The sequence below is a fragment of the Charadrius vociferus genome, unplaced genomic scaffold, assembly GCF_000708025.1.
Source record: "Charadrius vociferus isolate BGI_N301 unplaced genomic scaffold, ASM70802v2 scaffold1, whole genome shotgun sequence".
NCBI lineage: Eukaryota > Metazoa > Chordata > Aves > Charadriiformes > Charadriidae > Charadrius > Charadrius vociferus.
In genome coordinates, this window is record NW_009647680.1 from 5,424,950 (window position 1) to 5,444,539 (window position 19,590).

The 19,590-nt window shown below is 39.3% G+C and overlaps 1 protein-coding gene across 1 annotated transcript in view; it reads right to left on the reverse strand.

The window, feature by feature from the left end:
• Positions 1-19,590, reverse strand: part of TMEM135 (transmembrane protein 135) — a 189,484-nt gene that overhangs the window by 108,598 nt on the left and 61,296 nt on the right. The window contains exon 5 of the mRNA XM_009881247.1: positions 11,540-11,606. Coding sequence (XP_009879549.1) covers positions 11,540-11,606 — 67 coding nt within the window. The remainder of the gene's footprint in view (positions 1-11,539; positions 11,607-19,590) is intronic.

Here is a 19,590-nt window from a genome sequence, read left to right on the forward strand (position 1 = left end):
TTCCAAACCCGCCTGGACGCCGTCCTGTGGAACTGCTGTAGGTGCCCCTGCTCTGGCAGGGGGGTTGGACTAGACGATCTCCAAAGGTCCCTTCCAACCCTGACCATTCTGTGATTCTGCAACCTTGTCCAACCTTCCTGCTCTAGCATTGCCTGTCACTGGGCACCACTAAAGAGAGTTCGACTCCCATCTTTTTTGCTCTCTCCCTTCAGGTATTTATATACATTGACAAGATTCCACACATTCCCCCCCAAGTCTTCTCTAGGTTGAACAGTCCCAGCTCTCTCAGCCTTTCCTCAAAGGAGAGGTGCTCCAGGCCCTTTATCACCTTTGTGGCCCCTCATTGGACTCCTTCCAGTATGCCCTTGTCTCTCTTGTACTGAGGACCCCAGAAGTGGACACAAAACTCAAAGTGTAGCCTCACCAGTGCTGAGTAGAAGGGAAGGATCACATTCCTCATCCTGCTGGCAATACTTTCTCTAATGCAGCCCAGGATACCATTGGCCTTCTTTGCAGTAAGTGCTCATGCAGCTGGCTCATGTTCAACATGGTGTCTACCAGGACCCCCAGGTCCTCTTCTGCCAAGCTGCTTTCCAGCTGCATGGTCCAACATGTTGGTACCTGGGGTTGTTCCACACCAGGTGCAGGACTCTGCACTTCTTGAACTTCATGTGGTCCCTGTCAACCCATTTCTCCATCCAGTCAAGGTCCCTCTGGATGACAGCACAACCTTCTCGTGTATCAGTCACTCCTCCCAGGTTGGTGTCATCAGCAAACTTGCAGAGGGTACAACTCTGTCCCCTCATCCAGATCATTAATGAAGACGTTGAACGGGACCGGACTCAGTGTTGACCCCTGGGGTACACTGCTAGTTACTGGCTTCCAGCAAAACCTTGCCACTGATCACTATCTCTTCGGCCCGGCTGTTCCACCAGTTTTCAACCCACCTCACTGCTCATCCAGCTCACACTTCAACTGCTTGACTACAAGGATCTCACGGGAGAAATATTAGTTATTACTACTTATTTCATTCATTCTGTTCTGTATCTCTCCCTTTCTTTCTTTTCATTTTTTTTCACTTCTTATCAGTTCACCAGCTACAATCTAAAATTGCACATCAATAAGGAAATATAAACTATTATTTGTATGATTTTCATCAAACTTCGAACATCAAAAAGGAAACAGAAAGAGCTTTCTTGCTGCCTGTAGCACATTCATCCTCATTTTAGAAACCCAAATAATGCATTTCAAATTGCACTTAGGTTTATGCAACCTGTCTATACACAGGACAATTACAGTTTACTAAAGACGACTACTATTGTTTGTTTATGCATTTTTTTTTGTTTGTGCATGATCAAAGATATATTAACAAGTCTAACATACAGATAAGGAACAAAAAATAACTTGGAACAGCAGAATGAATGAGAATATTAAAAATGACTGGACAAGAAGAAATACGGTGATTTCCTTTCATCCCCAGTCACCTGACCAGAGGAAAAAGCCTATGATGCGAAGTCCAAAATTGATCTCAACTCCTCAGTGAATGCAATCTATCTTGGTATTTGCTTCGTCAAACTGATTTGTCCCATCAACTGGGCTTTCGAGAATAGTCATGAGCCACTCCTACATCTGCCACAGAAATAAGAGGACGTTATTTAAATAATTGCATTCAATGATAATTCTAAAGAGCAATCAGGAAACACTGACAATCCCTGTAACGTGATTTTTTACATTTGCATTGTCTTCCTAAAGGAATATTAAATTTCATTCGTTGGAAATCATTGAATGTAAATGTTTACACTGACGTTAAAATATCCTTTCTTCAAAGTGCCTCTACATACAGTATAAGCAATGAGTTAATTGACATGCATATATTCCTGTTGTAAAGTGTTAGAGAAAATGACAACGCATTCATACACTGGCGAGACTATTATTCCAACTTGAGTCAAACAATTTGCACGGAAACTGAAGATCAGTTGAGCGTATGCTTTAATTACATCTTTAGGATGTATTTAGCATTCTTAAATGCGTACAGGAATATGACCAGATTCTTAGCTTTATCAGCTCAAATAGCTCTTTACAGTTGCCTGTTTCTTCAACTATATGAATGCATTAGTATAACATTCGCATCAACAACCCCAAAGTGAGAAAGAAGCACTACTCAAGTACCACCCTCCAGTAATACCTATTCTGCCTTTCCTCATGCACAGAAGTAAAATTCTCCCTACAGATTAACTTTGCTCTGGCAGAACAACGGTGTGGCCAGACCCTGTCTTTGGGGGCAAGTTTTAAGTATTAAGCAAGACGACAGTTTCATTCCAAGGCCATAACATACAGACTACAATCTGAATAGTTATTATAAAAATGCTGCCAGGTTAGAGAAAAGAAATTTCTATATTTGAAATTACAATCACTAACTACATTTTTTAATGAGAAAGAAATTAAGAACAACAACTACCTTAAGAAAACAATCTCATATACTTCCCAGTACTATATTTTTGAACCACTCAAAGTCATGTTAAACCAAAAACTAGATTGGGAAGTAAATATATTTCCTCACATTTAGTTTTGTTGCCATAATTTTTATATTGTCTGCATTTGCCATGCACTCACTGTTTTGCTGATGAAAAAGAATAAGAAATCTGGAAAATAAAGGCAAGGTATTACAAAGAAAAGAAGTCTTTAAAATAGGTAATTCCCTCCTTACTTTACTCCTTCTCAAAAACCTCTTGGTGGAAGATACCCAGCAAATACTTTTGAGCATAATTCAATTTACTTTTTAGCCCTGTGTTTCACTTCACAAAGGAGGAGTTATGATTATCCTAAAATAAATATACACCGTCAGCCTGTATTAAAAAAAAACCCAACCACTTTATAATAAAAATAACGAATAGCATGCCATGTCAAAAGTTTAAGTACTAAATCCCATTGTTCCACTCTATGAAAAATAGACAGACTATACTTCCCATACATTTAAACCAAAAATACAAAGCATGAATCACCTAGTTAACTTTCAAAACAGAAGTGAAATGATAAGTTCTCTAAGTTTCCAAACGTATGTTATCTTTCCTCCGTGGTTACTCTCCATATTCTGGAACATGCAGCCACCCTCCTATTTTCATATATTTCTACCTTAAATTTACACCATACCCGATTTCTATGGTGTATTCATTTTCCACATTCCCTAACCTACGAATCCCACTACTCCACTTTAAAATTATTTGGAGTAGGTCAGTATTTTTTTCCATGGCTCACAGTGATTTTTAGTAAGAAACTAAATACACTTAGGCAAATTGCGTCTTAAAAGAGCAGAAAAGTTCTTCATATTCAACTCAGGTTTTGAGTCAAATTCACTTTCCTCTTCGGGATTCAGAATGAATTAAAATCCTATAAACCACATAAAAAGGATAATCCAGGGCAAGCTAGACCAGTAGCACCTTAACACAACTGAATACATGGCAAAAACATCACTCGAACACCATACACTGGAACACCTCAAAGGTAATCTGGTGGTTTTCCTCCCCAGGGAGCAATGGCATTCTCTCTCTCTCTCTCTCTCTCTCTCTCTCTCTCTCTCTCTCTAATCAAGCTTCAGTTTTCACTGCATTTAATCAGAAGAATTATTTACTTTTGGCTTACTTCCAGATAGTATAGATAAGGTATGCCAGTCTTCAGCAATTAAATTACCTTTGAACTGTTCCCCATTGGGACCTGCCAGAAGGATTTTCCAGATACCAGCACTATTTTTACATACTTCTGAGACATATCCCGAACCCAAACCTTAAGTAGGTAGACTATAAAACAGTTCTGTTCTTATGGATACGTTTTATCCATTTGCTGCTCCTTTACAAGGATTTGTAAAACACAGGCTCAATACTACTTCCGAAAAAGACTTCACTAAACAGAAAGCTGTAATGATGTATGTCAATAATTTAAAGGGGTTTTTCTTTGATGTTTCAGAACACTGATCTAAGATACTTTAAAAAAAAAAACAAAACCCCACATTTCTTTTGCAAAAGCTAAAAATCAAAAGTACTGATTATTCTCCTGGGGACAGAGACCTCCCTTTAGAGGAAAAGGGACTCAGACAACTCCTTCATTTTAGTCTTGCAAATACCCTTCAAAAATAAAAGGTTAACGATAAGAGAAATCAATACTGAAACTGACTGGCACTTTGGATCTTACACCACATATTCAGAAAATACGGTTTGGTTAAATTAAATTGGCGCTGTTTTGCAACATACTAAATTAAAAAAAATCCACATTTTTCTGTGTACTAGCAACCGTTAACCAGGAGGAAAAAAACCCACAGGATAAGATCCAACGGACTGACGATCCTGCTTTGAAGGCAGAAAAAGCCCATGAATGTTGTGACGTGGCCTTACAAAAATTTAAGTTTCGTTGTACCAAACCAGATTTCTCCTGTACTGTCAAACAGGGTTTGGTAGGAAGCATTATCATTTCAATGAGAACAAACACGGCTCATTTTGACCACCGGTGCTGATTTTTAAACGTGTCCTTGGCTAAAGACAGAAGGCATGAAAAGCAGAGAGCCTTCAGGACCGTAACTACAGTGTCTCTACCGCTGTACAATTTATGTAAGTCTGAGAAAACATCTTTCCTCACATATTAACATGACAGTAACAAAGTATTGAAGAAAAAAGCGTGGAAACCAGAGATGTTGGGGTAGTCTGTGAGAGCAGCACTTTTGAACCCCGGGTAATAAAGACATCTTTGTGGTAGGAAGGCACGAGGGCGAAGGGGATCAGATGTCCGTTATCCCATCGCCATTCGGTTTCTAACGCGCCTGTAAGCGATTAGGCCTTCTGTGCCCCCGAGCTGAAATCACAAGAAACAGTGTGCCCACAGCAATTTTATTTAAACGAAAATTAATCACAAGCGATTCACGGTATTTCTTCAGAACCTACAATGTTATTGGTTATGAAGTCTTCCTGCGTTTCATGTATTACAAATGAAGCTGGCCAAAGACACAAGCAGAAATATAATTGTGACAGACCCCAAAACTAAAAAATCAAATGTAGAATTTGGTAATTTCTAGAATAAACCCCTTTATATGGAAAAGAGATCATCATTCAAATGAATACTTTGTTCCATGGCATGTTTATAGTACATAACTAAATACGACTGAGGTGTCCTAAGATGTCTTTTGAACTGCTCCAGCAGCAAGTAAAATTAGAACATCCCTTCTTATGAAAAAAATTATTACCGTTATTGCTATTAATAAAAAAAGGTTCTTGTCTACATGACTTAATTCCACATCCGAGTTTGCAGGACTCTACACTGCGCTCTGCTGTGACACGGTGGATGGGAAGAAGAAACAGGGTGAGGAACTTTGAGCTAGCAGCAGTGTCACTTTAACATCGTCCCCTCCTTTCCTAGCTTGAAATTCCTTTCTTAAAATCAATACAAGATTAAATTTCACAGTTAAGAAGAACCTACAGATAAATATATGCATGCATAGACATATGCATACATATAACAAAGAGACAAAATTGTCTCTTTGAAGAAATTGAAGAAATGTAACTTCAGTGACTAGTGAATTTTGTGATCTACTATTTATCATTTAGTGCAACCCACAAATGCAGGAAACGAATGCTTTTACATAACTTTACGTTTTTAATAACATTTGCTTTAATAACATATGCTTTTAATAACATTTTAAAATTTATTATTTACTTTAATAGCATTATTCTGAAATATATATACATCACCGCGTATAACAAAGTAGCCTATGGTTTTGATTTCTAAAGAAAGAATACTCTGTTGAGCAAGAATTATCAAAACAAGCATTTTACCCCAAAAACATAAGAATTGCTCATTTGAAAACAATGGCACTGCTGTTACTAAGCTGTTACTAAGCTTTCAGAGCAAAACAAACCGATGTTATCTCGAGCGTTGTTCCTGTGCTTGTTCTAAAGCTGGAACCCAAGGCACGCAGGTGGCACTCGGACCGTGTCATCTTCTGTCTGTCACAACCACAAACACGACAGCAGAGGACAAAGTCTGCAGAACTAACAGAACTGCTGCATGAAGAAGTACTTCATATACTGCTGTTTCCACTTTTATGCGTTTGCTTGTAAAAATATAAAAGAAATTGCATTTTAAAGATCCTTACTAATCCCCTTGTTTAACTTTCACCTAAAACTTTAATCACATGTGTAACATCGGTACTTACTATGAATAAAAAAATCCACAAAAGTTACATTTTACAGATATCTGGGCTAAATTCATAAAGCTTTGCACTTCACATTATTTACCTCACAGAAAACACACCGAATGGAAAATTTAGTTTTGAAATCTATTAACCGTAGCTTTAAACAAAAGCAAAGACGTGTCTTCTTACAACAAAGTACACTTTCAAGCATGAGCATCTACTGCCATAGCAATGGATATCATTACACGTATTATACCGTAAGGCCATAAGCCATTTTAGGCTGGAAAGTACAATAATTACTTACATTTTTTTATCTATTTATACTTCAAATTTGATTGACAAGGGTATTGTTATAGCAAAGAATGTTCCAGGCTCATTATCTATGAGGGCACTGGTTTGAGAGCGCCCTGTAAGCTGCGCACTGCTGTATCTCCAAGACAGGAGACACGCGATGCGGGTGGGCATTCGTTGAACTTTGTCCATTTTTCCATATGGAAAAATAGAACTGGTTATTCTCAAAGGCACCAGGAGTCAGCGCCAGCAAATCGACATAAATTCCAGTCGGAGGTTGGTCATTAACTTGCCTAGAAATTAACTAAATAGGCTGAGAAGGAGAGACCCAACACACCGTTCAGCCTCTGCCTCTTTCTTACAGCGTTGTATCCATCAGAGCCTTGGACAGCTATGGGTAGCTATAGACAGCGTTTCATGAACAAAGGCTTTTGTATAACTGAGGGGAAAACCCCACCAAATATCCTAAACAAATGGCATTCTATTGTAATGCCACAGACTGAAGACTCCGTTCCTTTCTTTGAAGCCTCTTCAAAACGTCTCAGCTGTTGCAGGCATTATAAAACGGAGCCTATCATACAGCCTAAGCTCTTTTTTTGCTCTGACTCTCCTATGCAAGTCTTTCTCTTCTGCAAAATTAATTTTTTCCTGTCTTTGCCATCACAAGACACTACACAAAGATTCCAAAACTTCCATAACACTGAAGGTTCCCCGTGTGCCTTAAGACTTCAGCCAGAAGAGCACAATCTGTGGGGCATGACCCTTCGCAGCGCTGAGGCAGCAATGGGTTTTTTCCTGATAGACTTAATGAACTCTAAAGACAGGTGCCTGAATTCTTCCACTCGGAAGTCCCAGCATTTTTCAGGTGAAAAGAGATTAAGACAGTTCACAGATTCATAAAAATGTTACAAGAAACGAATTAACATCCACAGAGCTCATGCGTGGCTGATAGGAGTTCCAGCTCTCTGGGAATCGTGCCTCTGCCATTATATCTCTGCAGTCCATGTCAGCCTACTTAGTTAATAGTACTTTTTCCATTAAGGGTTCCAAACTCTCTGTGTATCCTCCTGCTCTGGGTGCATTTGTTTCCCTCCTCTACATGGATTGAGAACATCAGTCCCGCAAGCTAATTCTCCTAATCAGATCCCTCCTTCTTGTTCAGTATCCCCACATCATGTACGAATCTCATGTGAGCCACTGGTTTTGGTAGATCACTTGCTCAATGTGAATAAAATTGGTCACTTCCAATTAAAATTAGGGAAGTTTTATCTCTTTGTATAGCCATTGAACTTCATCTTAGCCTGTGTCAAATGTATTCCATCCTCCTACCATGCAATTTCTCATAGCCACTGCTGCCGACCCTTACTTCTCCTGGCAGTCCCCCCTGGGGCTTGAGCACACAACTAGCAGAAGCTCCAGGAGATCACAGAATCATAGAATGGGTTAGGTTGGAAGGGATCTTAAAGATCATCTAGTCCAAACCCCCTGCCATGGGCAGGGACACCTCCCACTAGACCAGGTTGCTCAAAGCCCCATCCAGCCTGGCCTTGAACACCTCCAGGGATGGGGCAGCCACAGCTTCTCTGGGCAACCTGGGCCAGTGCCTCACCACCCTCAGAGTGAAAAATTTCTTCCTGTTATCTGATCTAAATCTCCCCTCTTCCAGTTTAAAGCCATTTCCCCTTGTCCTATCACTACACGCCCTAGTAAAAAGTCCCTCCCCAGCTCTCCTGTAGGCCCCCTTTAAGTACTGGAAGGCCTCAATCAGATGCAGAACTGGAAAGCAGGAACAGTCAATTCTGAAGCACTACCCTCCTCCTATTGCCCTTCTCGCCCTCTTCAGCAGGCACGCTGTAGCTGCTCTCGTTTCCTCACCTCCATCACTGCTGCCACATCAGCCAGTGCCCACGACGATGGCAGCTCTGTCTGGAAAAGGCTGAACGGCGTGAGGAACAGATGGCAGCAGATCTTATCCTGCTGCATGAAGACCAGAAGCAGAAGAAACAGCTGGAGAAGCACTCTCGGCGGGGTCAGGTCCAGGCACCCTGAATGCACAGCTCTCAGCTCTGCCCATCACCAACTCCAAACCTTGCGACATTAATAAAACGCACCCTAAGACTTCTGTACTCAAGTGCAACCACGAATTTGGTGTGACCACATCTGCTCATTCAACTTTGGGATCATTTGGGAACAAGCTACAAGTGCTACCAGAAACAAATAAACTCTACAGGGCTCTACCTCACTCTCTGCCCCTAAAACAAAGCAACTGACAGAAATAACTAATTAACATGAAAAACAACGTATTTAATGCTGAAAATGAATTATGCTTCTATGTTTGATTCCCTCCCATGGATACTACTACACTTCAACCAAGAGCAAGAGAACTTCTGAGAAGATTCTTCAGGTACCTTTATGATCTATATCCCACAGTTAAATAATAATTAGCACTATGTACTCTAATTTGATTGCTACTTTTGGCAGTATGCTTTTCTAAATTCTCAACGGTAATTATACAAACGACATGCAAAAGTCAAAAAACCAGTACAACTTCATTTTTCAATTTCTTCAAGAATAATAAAGAAAAAATTAAAATTCTATATGCGTAAAGACTTGATGAGTCCCAATGAATAGGGAAAGGTTGGAAGAAGAAGAAAAGGGATTTCCCATAGATATTCAGTCTTGTAAATCATAAATCCACCTGGTGATGACAGCTGGATTATAATGGATAGTTTTTCATTAACCCTGTTTCGCCCATATAGAATGAGTGTTTGCGCATTAATCTCTTCAGCAGTGCAGACAGAATATTGTCTTTTTTTTTTAATTTATGAATTTAAAACAAATAAGTATTTACACAATTTTTGCCTTCTAGTATCGAACAGTTTTACCCCTTCATAAATGTTAATTGCGGTTACATTTTTAAGTATCATTCTGAAAGCTGAACAGCACTTTTGCACATTTGGAATTCTGCCTCCATAGTTTGGAATTTCCAATAAACAAGTTGCTCTGCTTTGACTATCACTGCCAAGTTCGCACTTCTCAAACAGAATACAGTCAACTTTAGTTCATATTCAATTTTTTTTCTGGCTCCCTTTCTACTTGCACACAGTGCAAACATTTAGCAATTTCTTGGAAGAGCTAAAAAAATGTTAATACGACTCTTGATAATTATATGTTTCTTCTGGAAAAATTAATTTAATTTGATTAAGGTCATTCCTCATTTTCAGACTAAATAAATTATAATTCCACAATGGAATTTAATGAAAAGATCTTCCTTGTGTGAAAACATTTTTTCCCCCAGCATATACCCTGCTAAAAATATAAGACAGAAAAAGGGTGGTTTTATTTCTCCTGCTGCCTTCTTACACAAAAAGCCAACTCTGAACAATTCTTTCATGTTTTATCTATAAATTATCTCGCTTAGCATTCACTGCATTTCCACTGAAGCCCAGGGAATACCTCGGAAAGCGTGTCACAGGACACATTACGCCAATGTAAAGTTCACCATCATCAAATAAATGCATTTTCGCCCAGTTCCTCTCTTAGAACCATGGCTACATCCTCTCACCACTTATCTTGCTGCTTCTCATCTGGTTCTCTCTAGCCCTTGAGGCGGTTTAATTGATAAAAGATCAGAGGGAATATCTGAAGAAAAAAAAAGATATGTTTTCTCCCACATCAGTGAGCGGAACTGGCTCAACATAAGACATATCAGATACAGAATTACTGATATTGTTCACAACAGAGATCATTATGTCAGCAATCGTCCCAGTATTTTGCATTGCACAGTATAGTTAGTTACACTTAAAAAAATATATATATATCATTTGATTTTTCCATAATTCACACCATTCGCCTGGTAACTACAAGGATGGAGATTCCACAAACTCTCTGGGAACCATGGTCATTGAAACACAGACAATTAAGTACCCCTCACTGACAAAAACCTAAACAGAGAGAATTTGGAAGGGTTGTACATAGTCCGTAACTAAGACTTCTGGAAATCGCATTACACTCTTCTGTAGAAAACAATGAAGAGCAGTACATAAAAAGTATAGAGGATCCATATTCAGAAAAGCTAAAACTATGGACAATGGCAGGAGAAGGAATCTCAGGGACATCTTCAGATACCGATGGAAAAATTATTACTTTATTGCAAAAGGGAAATTGAGGCAACTTCATCAGCATAAGGAACCTTTTACAGCACAGCTGAGATTGCAGGGTAGGTCTAGATTCCAGATTGAATGCTGTGTCTACTGTATGAATTTTTCATAAAGTTACCAAAGAATTTGATCAAAATGAGATTTCCACAAAAAACACTGAGGTTTCTACATTTAAAACCCAACATACTGTAGCATCCAGCTGTGGCAATGCCCAGATCAGTTCTCATTTCCACTGTCATGACCAACCGTAGTTTGTTGGGGTTTTTTTAAATGAAATCAAACCTAAGCATAAATTCCACCACTTTATATTGGAGACATTTAATCAGCAGTGTTCAGAACAACTTTTACCTGACACAAAGCCACACAAAGAAGGAAAGAAATGTTCGCCATCAACAGAACTATGTATGAGTAACACAATATTCAAATACATTTATCCTCTTTAGAATAATTAATGTAGTAATACTTCATATACTACCTGAATTTACTATTTCTTGAAAGGAACAGACAATGGATGAAGTAACCTCTCCACAGCTACCCAATAACAACAATCAATCTCATATGAATTTCTTTAGTTTCTGTAATTTTTTATTGGCAAAACCAAGTGAAAAATTACCTGGCCAAAAGGACACTGTTGCGACTCACTTCTATTATAAGGCTAAATTACGATTCAGGCAAAGAGAAAAATAGAGTGTTTTTTGAAAAATACTTAACATCCCACTGGGCAGGATTTCAATTCTTGGTCTCCTTTAAAAAAACCTCTAACATAGGTATGCAAGTTATATATAGTTCAGCCCTCCTCACCTACCTGAAGACAATATGTCTCTCAGGAATTTATAAAGCATTACATTAATAAAGCATTATACCACATGTGCCAAAAAAAAAAAAAAAAAAGAAAAAGATATATTTCGCCTTACTTCTCCATGTCTTAAAGGTGTAATAGCTCCTCTTGCTACTGCCATTCGGAACAACGTTTCTGTGGCCTGCATCAAGAAACACACAGACAAATTAGTTATTTAAAAAACAGACAATCCAGCTCATGAAGATTTGTTGCAATTTTTGTAACATTTTTCAAAGTGCCAGCTACTTTTAGCACCCTTCTTATAACTGAATCACTTCAGCCAGTTATCTAGAACAATCCGCACAGGTTAGGGGAAGGATTATTGCGAGGTGAGAGTTCTATGGAGGAGTTTGGTGTCAGCATAAGTGACCACCTGAACAGTGCGCGGTACCTCCCGCCACACGGCAGCAGTGACACGAGACTCTTCGTTCAGGTCAGGGATGCTCAGCCCCAGATCATGGGCTTCTACAGGCTGGCAGGTAAAAGCGGGACACTAAGGGGAAAAATAGCTGGATGGTATTTTACAATTCATGAAACTAATTAATTTTAACGATTGCTGTTTAATATTATACACTTAAATTAATGAACAAGTATCAAAACCAAGAGTATGATGCAACTCTTCCTAAAAGCACCTGAGCCCCTCCTAACTCTTAATAACGGTGGCATTACAAACCACAACATTCTCATGTGCAAATGACAGGGAACAGAACTTTGGGGAAATCTTTAATTAGGTTAATCTTTAGTTAGGTTGCATACCTTTCTGTGTTAGTTGTCCCATCCTTTCTTTAATCCAGTGGGACAATTAACACATACTTCTGACATAAACATAGATTACCGACTCTTAATTCAGGCTATAATAGAGAAAAAGCATAGGTTCTGTATCACATTTCTTTCTACAAGCTGGTTGCAAAAAGGCATGAAAAAAATTCCCTGGTTACATAAAAACATGGATTGGCACAACAGCATACACAACAGATTTGTTTTAAAGACTTGTTTCCATAGCAAGTAGCGAAGCCGGTTTCAACTTCAGCTGCAACGAAACATGTTTTTAATATCTGCTTCTAATAAAAAAAATATTCTAACATTTAAGGATCTGTACTAAAAAGTAATTAAGAGGCTGTTTGAAAAAAAAATGTTTAGAAAGTTTATAAATAAATGTAGCTGCAGTAGCTGACTGTCTTTCTATACAGTGATTTAAAGACTAAGCAGCTCAATGCTTACGTGACTGCAAGACTTGCTGGGGTTGGGCCACACGACCTCAAGACAGCTCTATCTCAACAAATGTAATATCAAAGACATCTCTGGAGATTAACTCCTTAGTGTTCCTACATACAGATTAAGTGGCATTTACCCTTCTCTAAATAATTGCTTGCAGAAAAGAATATTGTAAAAGAGCTTTTAATCACCTTATGTTTCCCCCCCCATCTGTAGCTGAATGTGTGGGCTCCAGAACATTGGACTGCAAATTGTATAACTTCGTTTACACCCGCGATGATGCAGGGCAATGCCCCGGTGCGATTCTTCTTCTCAAACCTCTCTTCTTTGAGACATGAAGTGAACCTCATACAACCTTTTGTATTTCCCAAAATTGGTTTCTTTCACCAACATTTTTAAGGATGTTTCAACCGAATTGAGCATTCTGTCAGTACGGCTAAGCTGCTGTTGTTTCTTTTGAAAACCACTGGGGTGTGTGGCTCTTTTCACATCTACTAGTAAAAGATCTCTCTTAATACACTTGTACTCACATCGCTAATGCCAGATGTCAAAACCATTCAGAAAGAAGGAAAAATCACAGCAACAGCAAATCCAGCACCATAGATGTCCTCCTACAGGCGCCACCCTTCATGTGCTGAGTATCACTAAGAAGATTAGCCCCGCAATCACAGCTTCCTACCCAAACAGCATGGGGGGCATGAGGCGCCCTATTCATGGACTGACAATGACAAGGCTGGAGGAAAAGTTATTGGATTTTTAGGTATGTAAAATCCAAGAGGATGTTTAAAGGAGATCATCTTTCAAAGGAGTAAACAGACCCGAGCTTACTGTTGGTGTAACGTAAGATGAAGGAGGTGGGCATTAGTAGAAAACATTTCAAGTTTGAATCCTTTCTACAAAGAAAATGAACTGTAAACAACGCGCTGAGATTCCAATAAAGCAATGTCTTACATAGAAGAACAAGATGAAACCGTTTAGAAATTAACACCTTCAAAAAACTATCACATCACACAGACTAATAATAAAAGCCATCAGGCTGGGTGAGTTTGACCAGTCTTCAAATCTGAATTTATCTGTAACACTTCTGTTTTGGAAAAAACTCTCACACTGTCTTCAATTTCCATCTTTTTCCTTTCTGCCCTGCAAACACAGGTACAAATAGAATCATTTGGCAGAGACCACCTGGGTCATCTGGTCCCACTCAGGGCCCCTTGGAGCAGGCTGTCCAGAGCTTGTTCAGGCAGGTTTTCAGCATCTCTAAGGATGGAGACCCAACCACCTCTCCGATCAGCCTGTTCCACTATTTCACAACAATGTTTTCAGTGACAAGTCCACGAAAAAATACAATTTACAGATGACCTGCAAATTCCCTGTACTTCCTGAACAAGCACAGCCCAATTCCCCAAATTCTCTATAACTGGTGGAAATGGTTCGTGCCAGTCAAGTGGAAGTCCATCCTTTCTTCTGCAGTTTCTAGCTATGACAAGGCAAGCCACACTGAAATCCTGAAACACAGAGTATCCTGCTGGCATTCAAGCTGTACAGGTTGAATATGGACAAATAAGCACGGGGTGGAGAAATTTAAAATCTAAATTTACAAAAAAACTCTATATTTTTTGAAATGTTAAAGACATACTCCGTTGTACTTAATGCTCCATAAAGAATAGAGGGAAAAAAAACTGCCTGAATGAAGAATCCCACAGCAGTAATGATAAAAGAACAAGATGCTCACACAACTTGTATATGTTCTGAAATTCTGTATGTGATAATATCTCGCTGATAGGAAAAAGGATCCCTACAAGATATCAAATCTACTTTGACTAAAAATCCAGTTTATTTAACACATCTCGCCTGGTATATTCTTGATTTTTACCTTCAAATCTAGCAAAGTTGTAAGTAAAATAATACTCAATATTCATGCTGTATAATATTCTCATACAACTTGGTTTTATATTGATGAAGTTTAACTCCATTGCACACAAACATCACAACCTTAAATAATTTTTTAAAGCGTATTAAGTACACTGAAATGGGAAGTTTGTTTATTTAATTGGATAAATATGATAAAAACATGCAGACTACTGCTCTGTCACAAATTAATCTATCTTTCAACACAGGCTACCTCATAAAATAATTTTTTGGACTTCTTCAGCAGTAGATTTCTATTAGATAATTTTAGCAAACTTTTAGGTATCGGGTCAAAACTGCCCTTCTATCCCCACCGAACAGCTGTCATAGCTCCTTTTGTTCACAATTCACAGCAGCCTTGAGCAGAGACACCCACAGTTACACGCCATTTAGAATAAGTTTAATTACCTGGTTGTAATGTCAGCCCTTCTCAATCCTTAACATAACTTCCAAAATTCTTGCATATATTTATATAAGACATTTGTCCACTAAATGTCAAGTTTTTGCATACAATTACATTTATTGCTTTGTAATTTAAAAAAACAGTATAAATCACGTCACTTTTTAATGCTGAAAATATTAAAATAATCTTGTATTTTATGTTAGGATGTGTAATTGTGACTATGAAATACAGCTGATTGGAAATATTTATCATTGTGTCAGCATAACCGATTAAAAAAACAAGACTATCCATTTAAGAAATAATAATAGTGCTCCCAAAGAAAACTGCTGACTAGGAATTCCGATCACTTTTAACTGCTTCTGCCTCTGTTAGCATTAAATGTTTCATTATAATCAGATTTTTTTATGAAGCTGTAAAAATTTAAGATTTATTTGCATTCAATTCACTGTGAATAAGCCTTAAATAAGAATCATTACAGGCTCAGGCAATGACTTTAGATACTTCTATTCAGAGATGCGAGCCAGAGACCCATAAGAAAGCAAATTATCAACAGATGGTTTTAGTGATCTCAGTGTGAAATAAATGCGTTGCCAAGCTGATAGTTACTGAATCCCAAAATTGTTCCTCGCTGTAAGGAATGTACGCTGCGTTACATTATACGTGAGGCGAAACGGCAGCCTCGTGTGTCTCAGCACTCCGCAGCGCCGAGCGAGCTCTAATGGCATCTCCAGACGAAGATGACCAACTGTTCCCCTCCGAGAGAGCAGTCGCTTCTGCTCAAAGTCCTTGCAAGTGGGTTAAAAAAAAAAAGAGAAACCACTCGTATGAACCAGAACTAAAGTGGAAAATAATTGTGCATTATTGGTGGAAATTGTAGGAAAAACAGCAAGAAAATCAGTACTTCGGATTCCAGATGTTTTGAATTTTCTAGGTATTCGCAACAAGAAAATGGTCTTATAATACTTCCCCAAAATAGTTACTGTTTTACGGAAGCAAAACTCCAAATGCAAGCAGCAGAGGGGGTTGCTAGTGCAAATTAATTAATTTAGAAATGCATGCTTTCTAATCACCTGAAAAATTTTGGCACCTACTTCTAAACATGCATTAAAAAAAAAAAAAAAATCCGTTTAAAGATATGTCCTGAGAGGCACAGATTTTTGGAAGTCATTCACAGCAATTTACAGATTTAATTAACATGAAAATGGTGCAGTTTGCTATACGAATAAAAGTGGACAGAATACCAAAAAAGACTTTTTCTCACTGCTATTAAGTTTGCTGATCTTGGCTACAAAAGCTGGCTGACAGCTCAGGCCTGTAAAATTTGCTCAAACCATGACAGTGTTTCTTCAAGAAAAGCAAATTACCTTCAAAAAAGGTTCTTGACTGTCTATCCAAAATGATCAATAACATTTTTTCAACTTTATTACATATTGCAAATGAACTATTGTTACAGCCCTTATTAGCCAACCATCACACAGCTTTTGAAAACAAGCACAAGGGCTGAAAAAAAAGAAAAAAAAAAAAAAAAAGAGATCTGGTGAGATCCAGAAGCAATAATGAACAGCAAAATGTACGAGAAGGTTCTGAAATAATTTTTTTTCCTAATTTCTGTCCACAAAGTTTCAAGTGTAAGGCAACCCTCTCCATCTAAATCTTACTCCAGATGACAGATTTAACTTAACTGATGAGCTTATTTATTGCTACAGCTTATGATTAAATTACAACAATACCAATACAGAATTGACTGCCATTCTATATGTCTGATGAATTTAAAATATATTTAAAGTATGTTAAAATACAACACTGAAGTTGAACTGATGCTTTTAAGAACATGACTCTTTATCTTCTGGAAAACCATTAAAAAAGTTTAAATCATTCCATTTTACAGGTGTGAATTCCATGCACCTCTGTCTTTTACTTTTTTAAAGGAGTCTGAATGTCTCTGCCCTCACTACTGAACCATCTGAACCTTGTACAACGAGTAGATCAGTACATACCTGACATCTGTGAGACACAAGCTCTTTCCATTCAGTCATTAGCAGATCAAATCCCTTCTTACCTTTACCTTCTATAAAAGCAACTGAACTATGAAGTCTATAAAGACTAAACAATTTAAATCCCACCATAAAGCATATTTTACAGAGCCCGTGATAGCTTTGCACCTGTTTTCTGAAACTTCTTTAATTTTTTTCCATTTTCAGCTTTCGGAATGTGAACAGCCAGAGAAAATATTGCATCAAATATTTGATCTCCCTTTCCTCTGGTTACTTATACACTTGTACATCTTTATTTGAAGGATAATACAATTTATTATACAAAGCATGTTTTGCTGCCTCCCCCAAATGAATATAAAGATGCACATAAGGAACAGAAGGACACATACCCACAGTATTCACAAGCCCCAGCGATTTCCAGCTGGCAGGACTACCTCGTGGAACCTCTGGATGCACAAGAGAAGAGCCGAATCTGCTCTAATTTATGGGGGAGGAGGGAAGAGCAGCTTGTAGATTAGAGGGTAGAAAGCAGATAAAGCACACACCTGGCTTTACATCTTAGACAGCAAAAGTACTAACTGAAAACGGTTTTCCTTTCTCAAATAATAAATGTTCATTGACTCCCTAACTAGATGTTTGGGGGGTTGTAAAACTCATCACTAACACAGCATCAACAAACCAGTATTAAAAGTAACAAAGTTATCAGCACAGGTAGTGCTTTTTGAGTGACGTCTTGCTTCTTCCTTAGAATATTTGCAGATTTGTCGTGCAAACACAGGTTCAAATTTACATACAAATATTTGATCAGTTCACCGCAATTTCTGTTGCACTAACGAATCCCATTTGCCCATTGAAGTAAATCTGCCCTTTCAGGATTAATGAACGCTCTTATGAATTAATTTACCTCCACCCTACCACCTACCTAAACCTACCCTGATGGTCACAACACCCAAAAGATAACATACATCATGGGGACGGACTTCGCATTTAGCCTTCTCTCCGTCCCCACAGCAGGGACCCCCCCTTGCTGCGGACCAGCTCGGGAACCTCAGCCGCTCCTTAAAAGAGCCATAAAACTACAGCTGCAGAACGCGCACTCAGCAAACGAACCAAGCACAAAAATCATCGGGCGTTGTGCGCTGCCAACACAATGAAATAAAAGCATTAGTATTTACGTCTCTTAACCTGAACCCAGGAGCCCGCAGTTGTGGTATTTGTAACTTTTTCCAAGATGATGATAATTATTTATTTTTTTTTTCCTTCTCCTGACTTCTCCTCTACCTGTTCTCCTCCCACCCCCCTCCCCAAAAATGCTTGGTATTTACTTGGGATTCCTGGTCCCAGCCTGTAACTGACTTTCACCTTTCGCTGGTTTTCTCTGCAGAAAGGATTGAACAGCTCAACACTGCAATTAACTAAATATCAGGAAGCCAGGAAAAAAAAAAAAAAAAAATTAAATCCGGCAGTATAATGCTCATGAACCAAATTACCCACAACGCAGGCCAGCAGCCAGCATGGGAAACTGGAGAAATAGGCCATTTAATCTCCTCTGCCTCGGCAGAAATGCCTGGCAAGGGAGGTCCGAGCGAGGCTGCCGCACCACCAGCGCCGAGCAGAGGTTTCTGCGCCTGAGAAACGACCCACCAAAAGCAGCCAGAACCTTCCTCCGTTCCAACCGCGCGGCAGAAGGACAGAAAACAGCTGCGAGCCAGCCCGCGTAAGCACACGACAACTGTCAAAAATGGTTTTGATTAGTAATGCTGCCAGATAGAATAAAAGATAAGAGCTGAAAGCCCACTCTGGCCAGCCCAGGAACATACGAGCACACTTGCACGTAGTCAGTGCTCCCCCGGGCCTCGGGAGCAGCAAACTCTTCAAATTTCCAGGTCCAAACTGGGGAGAAGGAGCACACGCACCCATCCCTCCATCCTGCACTGTCCCTGCAGTGGGAAGACTTCCTACTTCCCTCCAGCCCATCTGGAACTGATCCATGGAGGACGTTTCTGCTGCCTGGCCAGGGGCCGCTGGAACAACACACAGAAACAACAGGTCTGTCCAGGCTTGAGGAAGCCACCAAGTGCCCGGACAACAGCGCAACACTGCCCTGAGCCCACAGCTATACTCAGCTCCAACACTAGACTGAATCAAAGAATTGCTTGGCTTGGAAAGGACCTTCAATGGTCATCTAGTCCAAATCCCCTGCCATGAGCAGGGACATCTTCAACTAGATCAGGTTGCTCACAGCAACCTGGCCTTGAACGTTTCCAGGGATGGGGCATCTACCACCTCTCTGGGTAACCTGGGCCAGTGTTTCATCACCCTCAGAGTAACGAATTTTGTCCTAATATCTAATCTAAATCTTCCTTCTTTTAGTTTAAAGCCTTCTATCGCAACAGGCCCTAGTAAACAGTTCCTTTCCAACTTTCCTGTAGGCCCCTTTTAGGTACTGGAAGGCTGCTATAAGTCCTCAGCACATGAAAGACATGGACCTGTCGGAGCAAGTCCAGAGGAGGGCCACGAAGATGATCAGAGGGCTGGAACACCTCTCCTATGAAGACAGGCTGAGAGAGTTGGAGTTGTTCAGCCTGGAGAAGAGAAGAATCCAG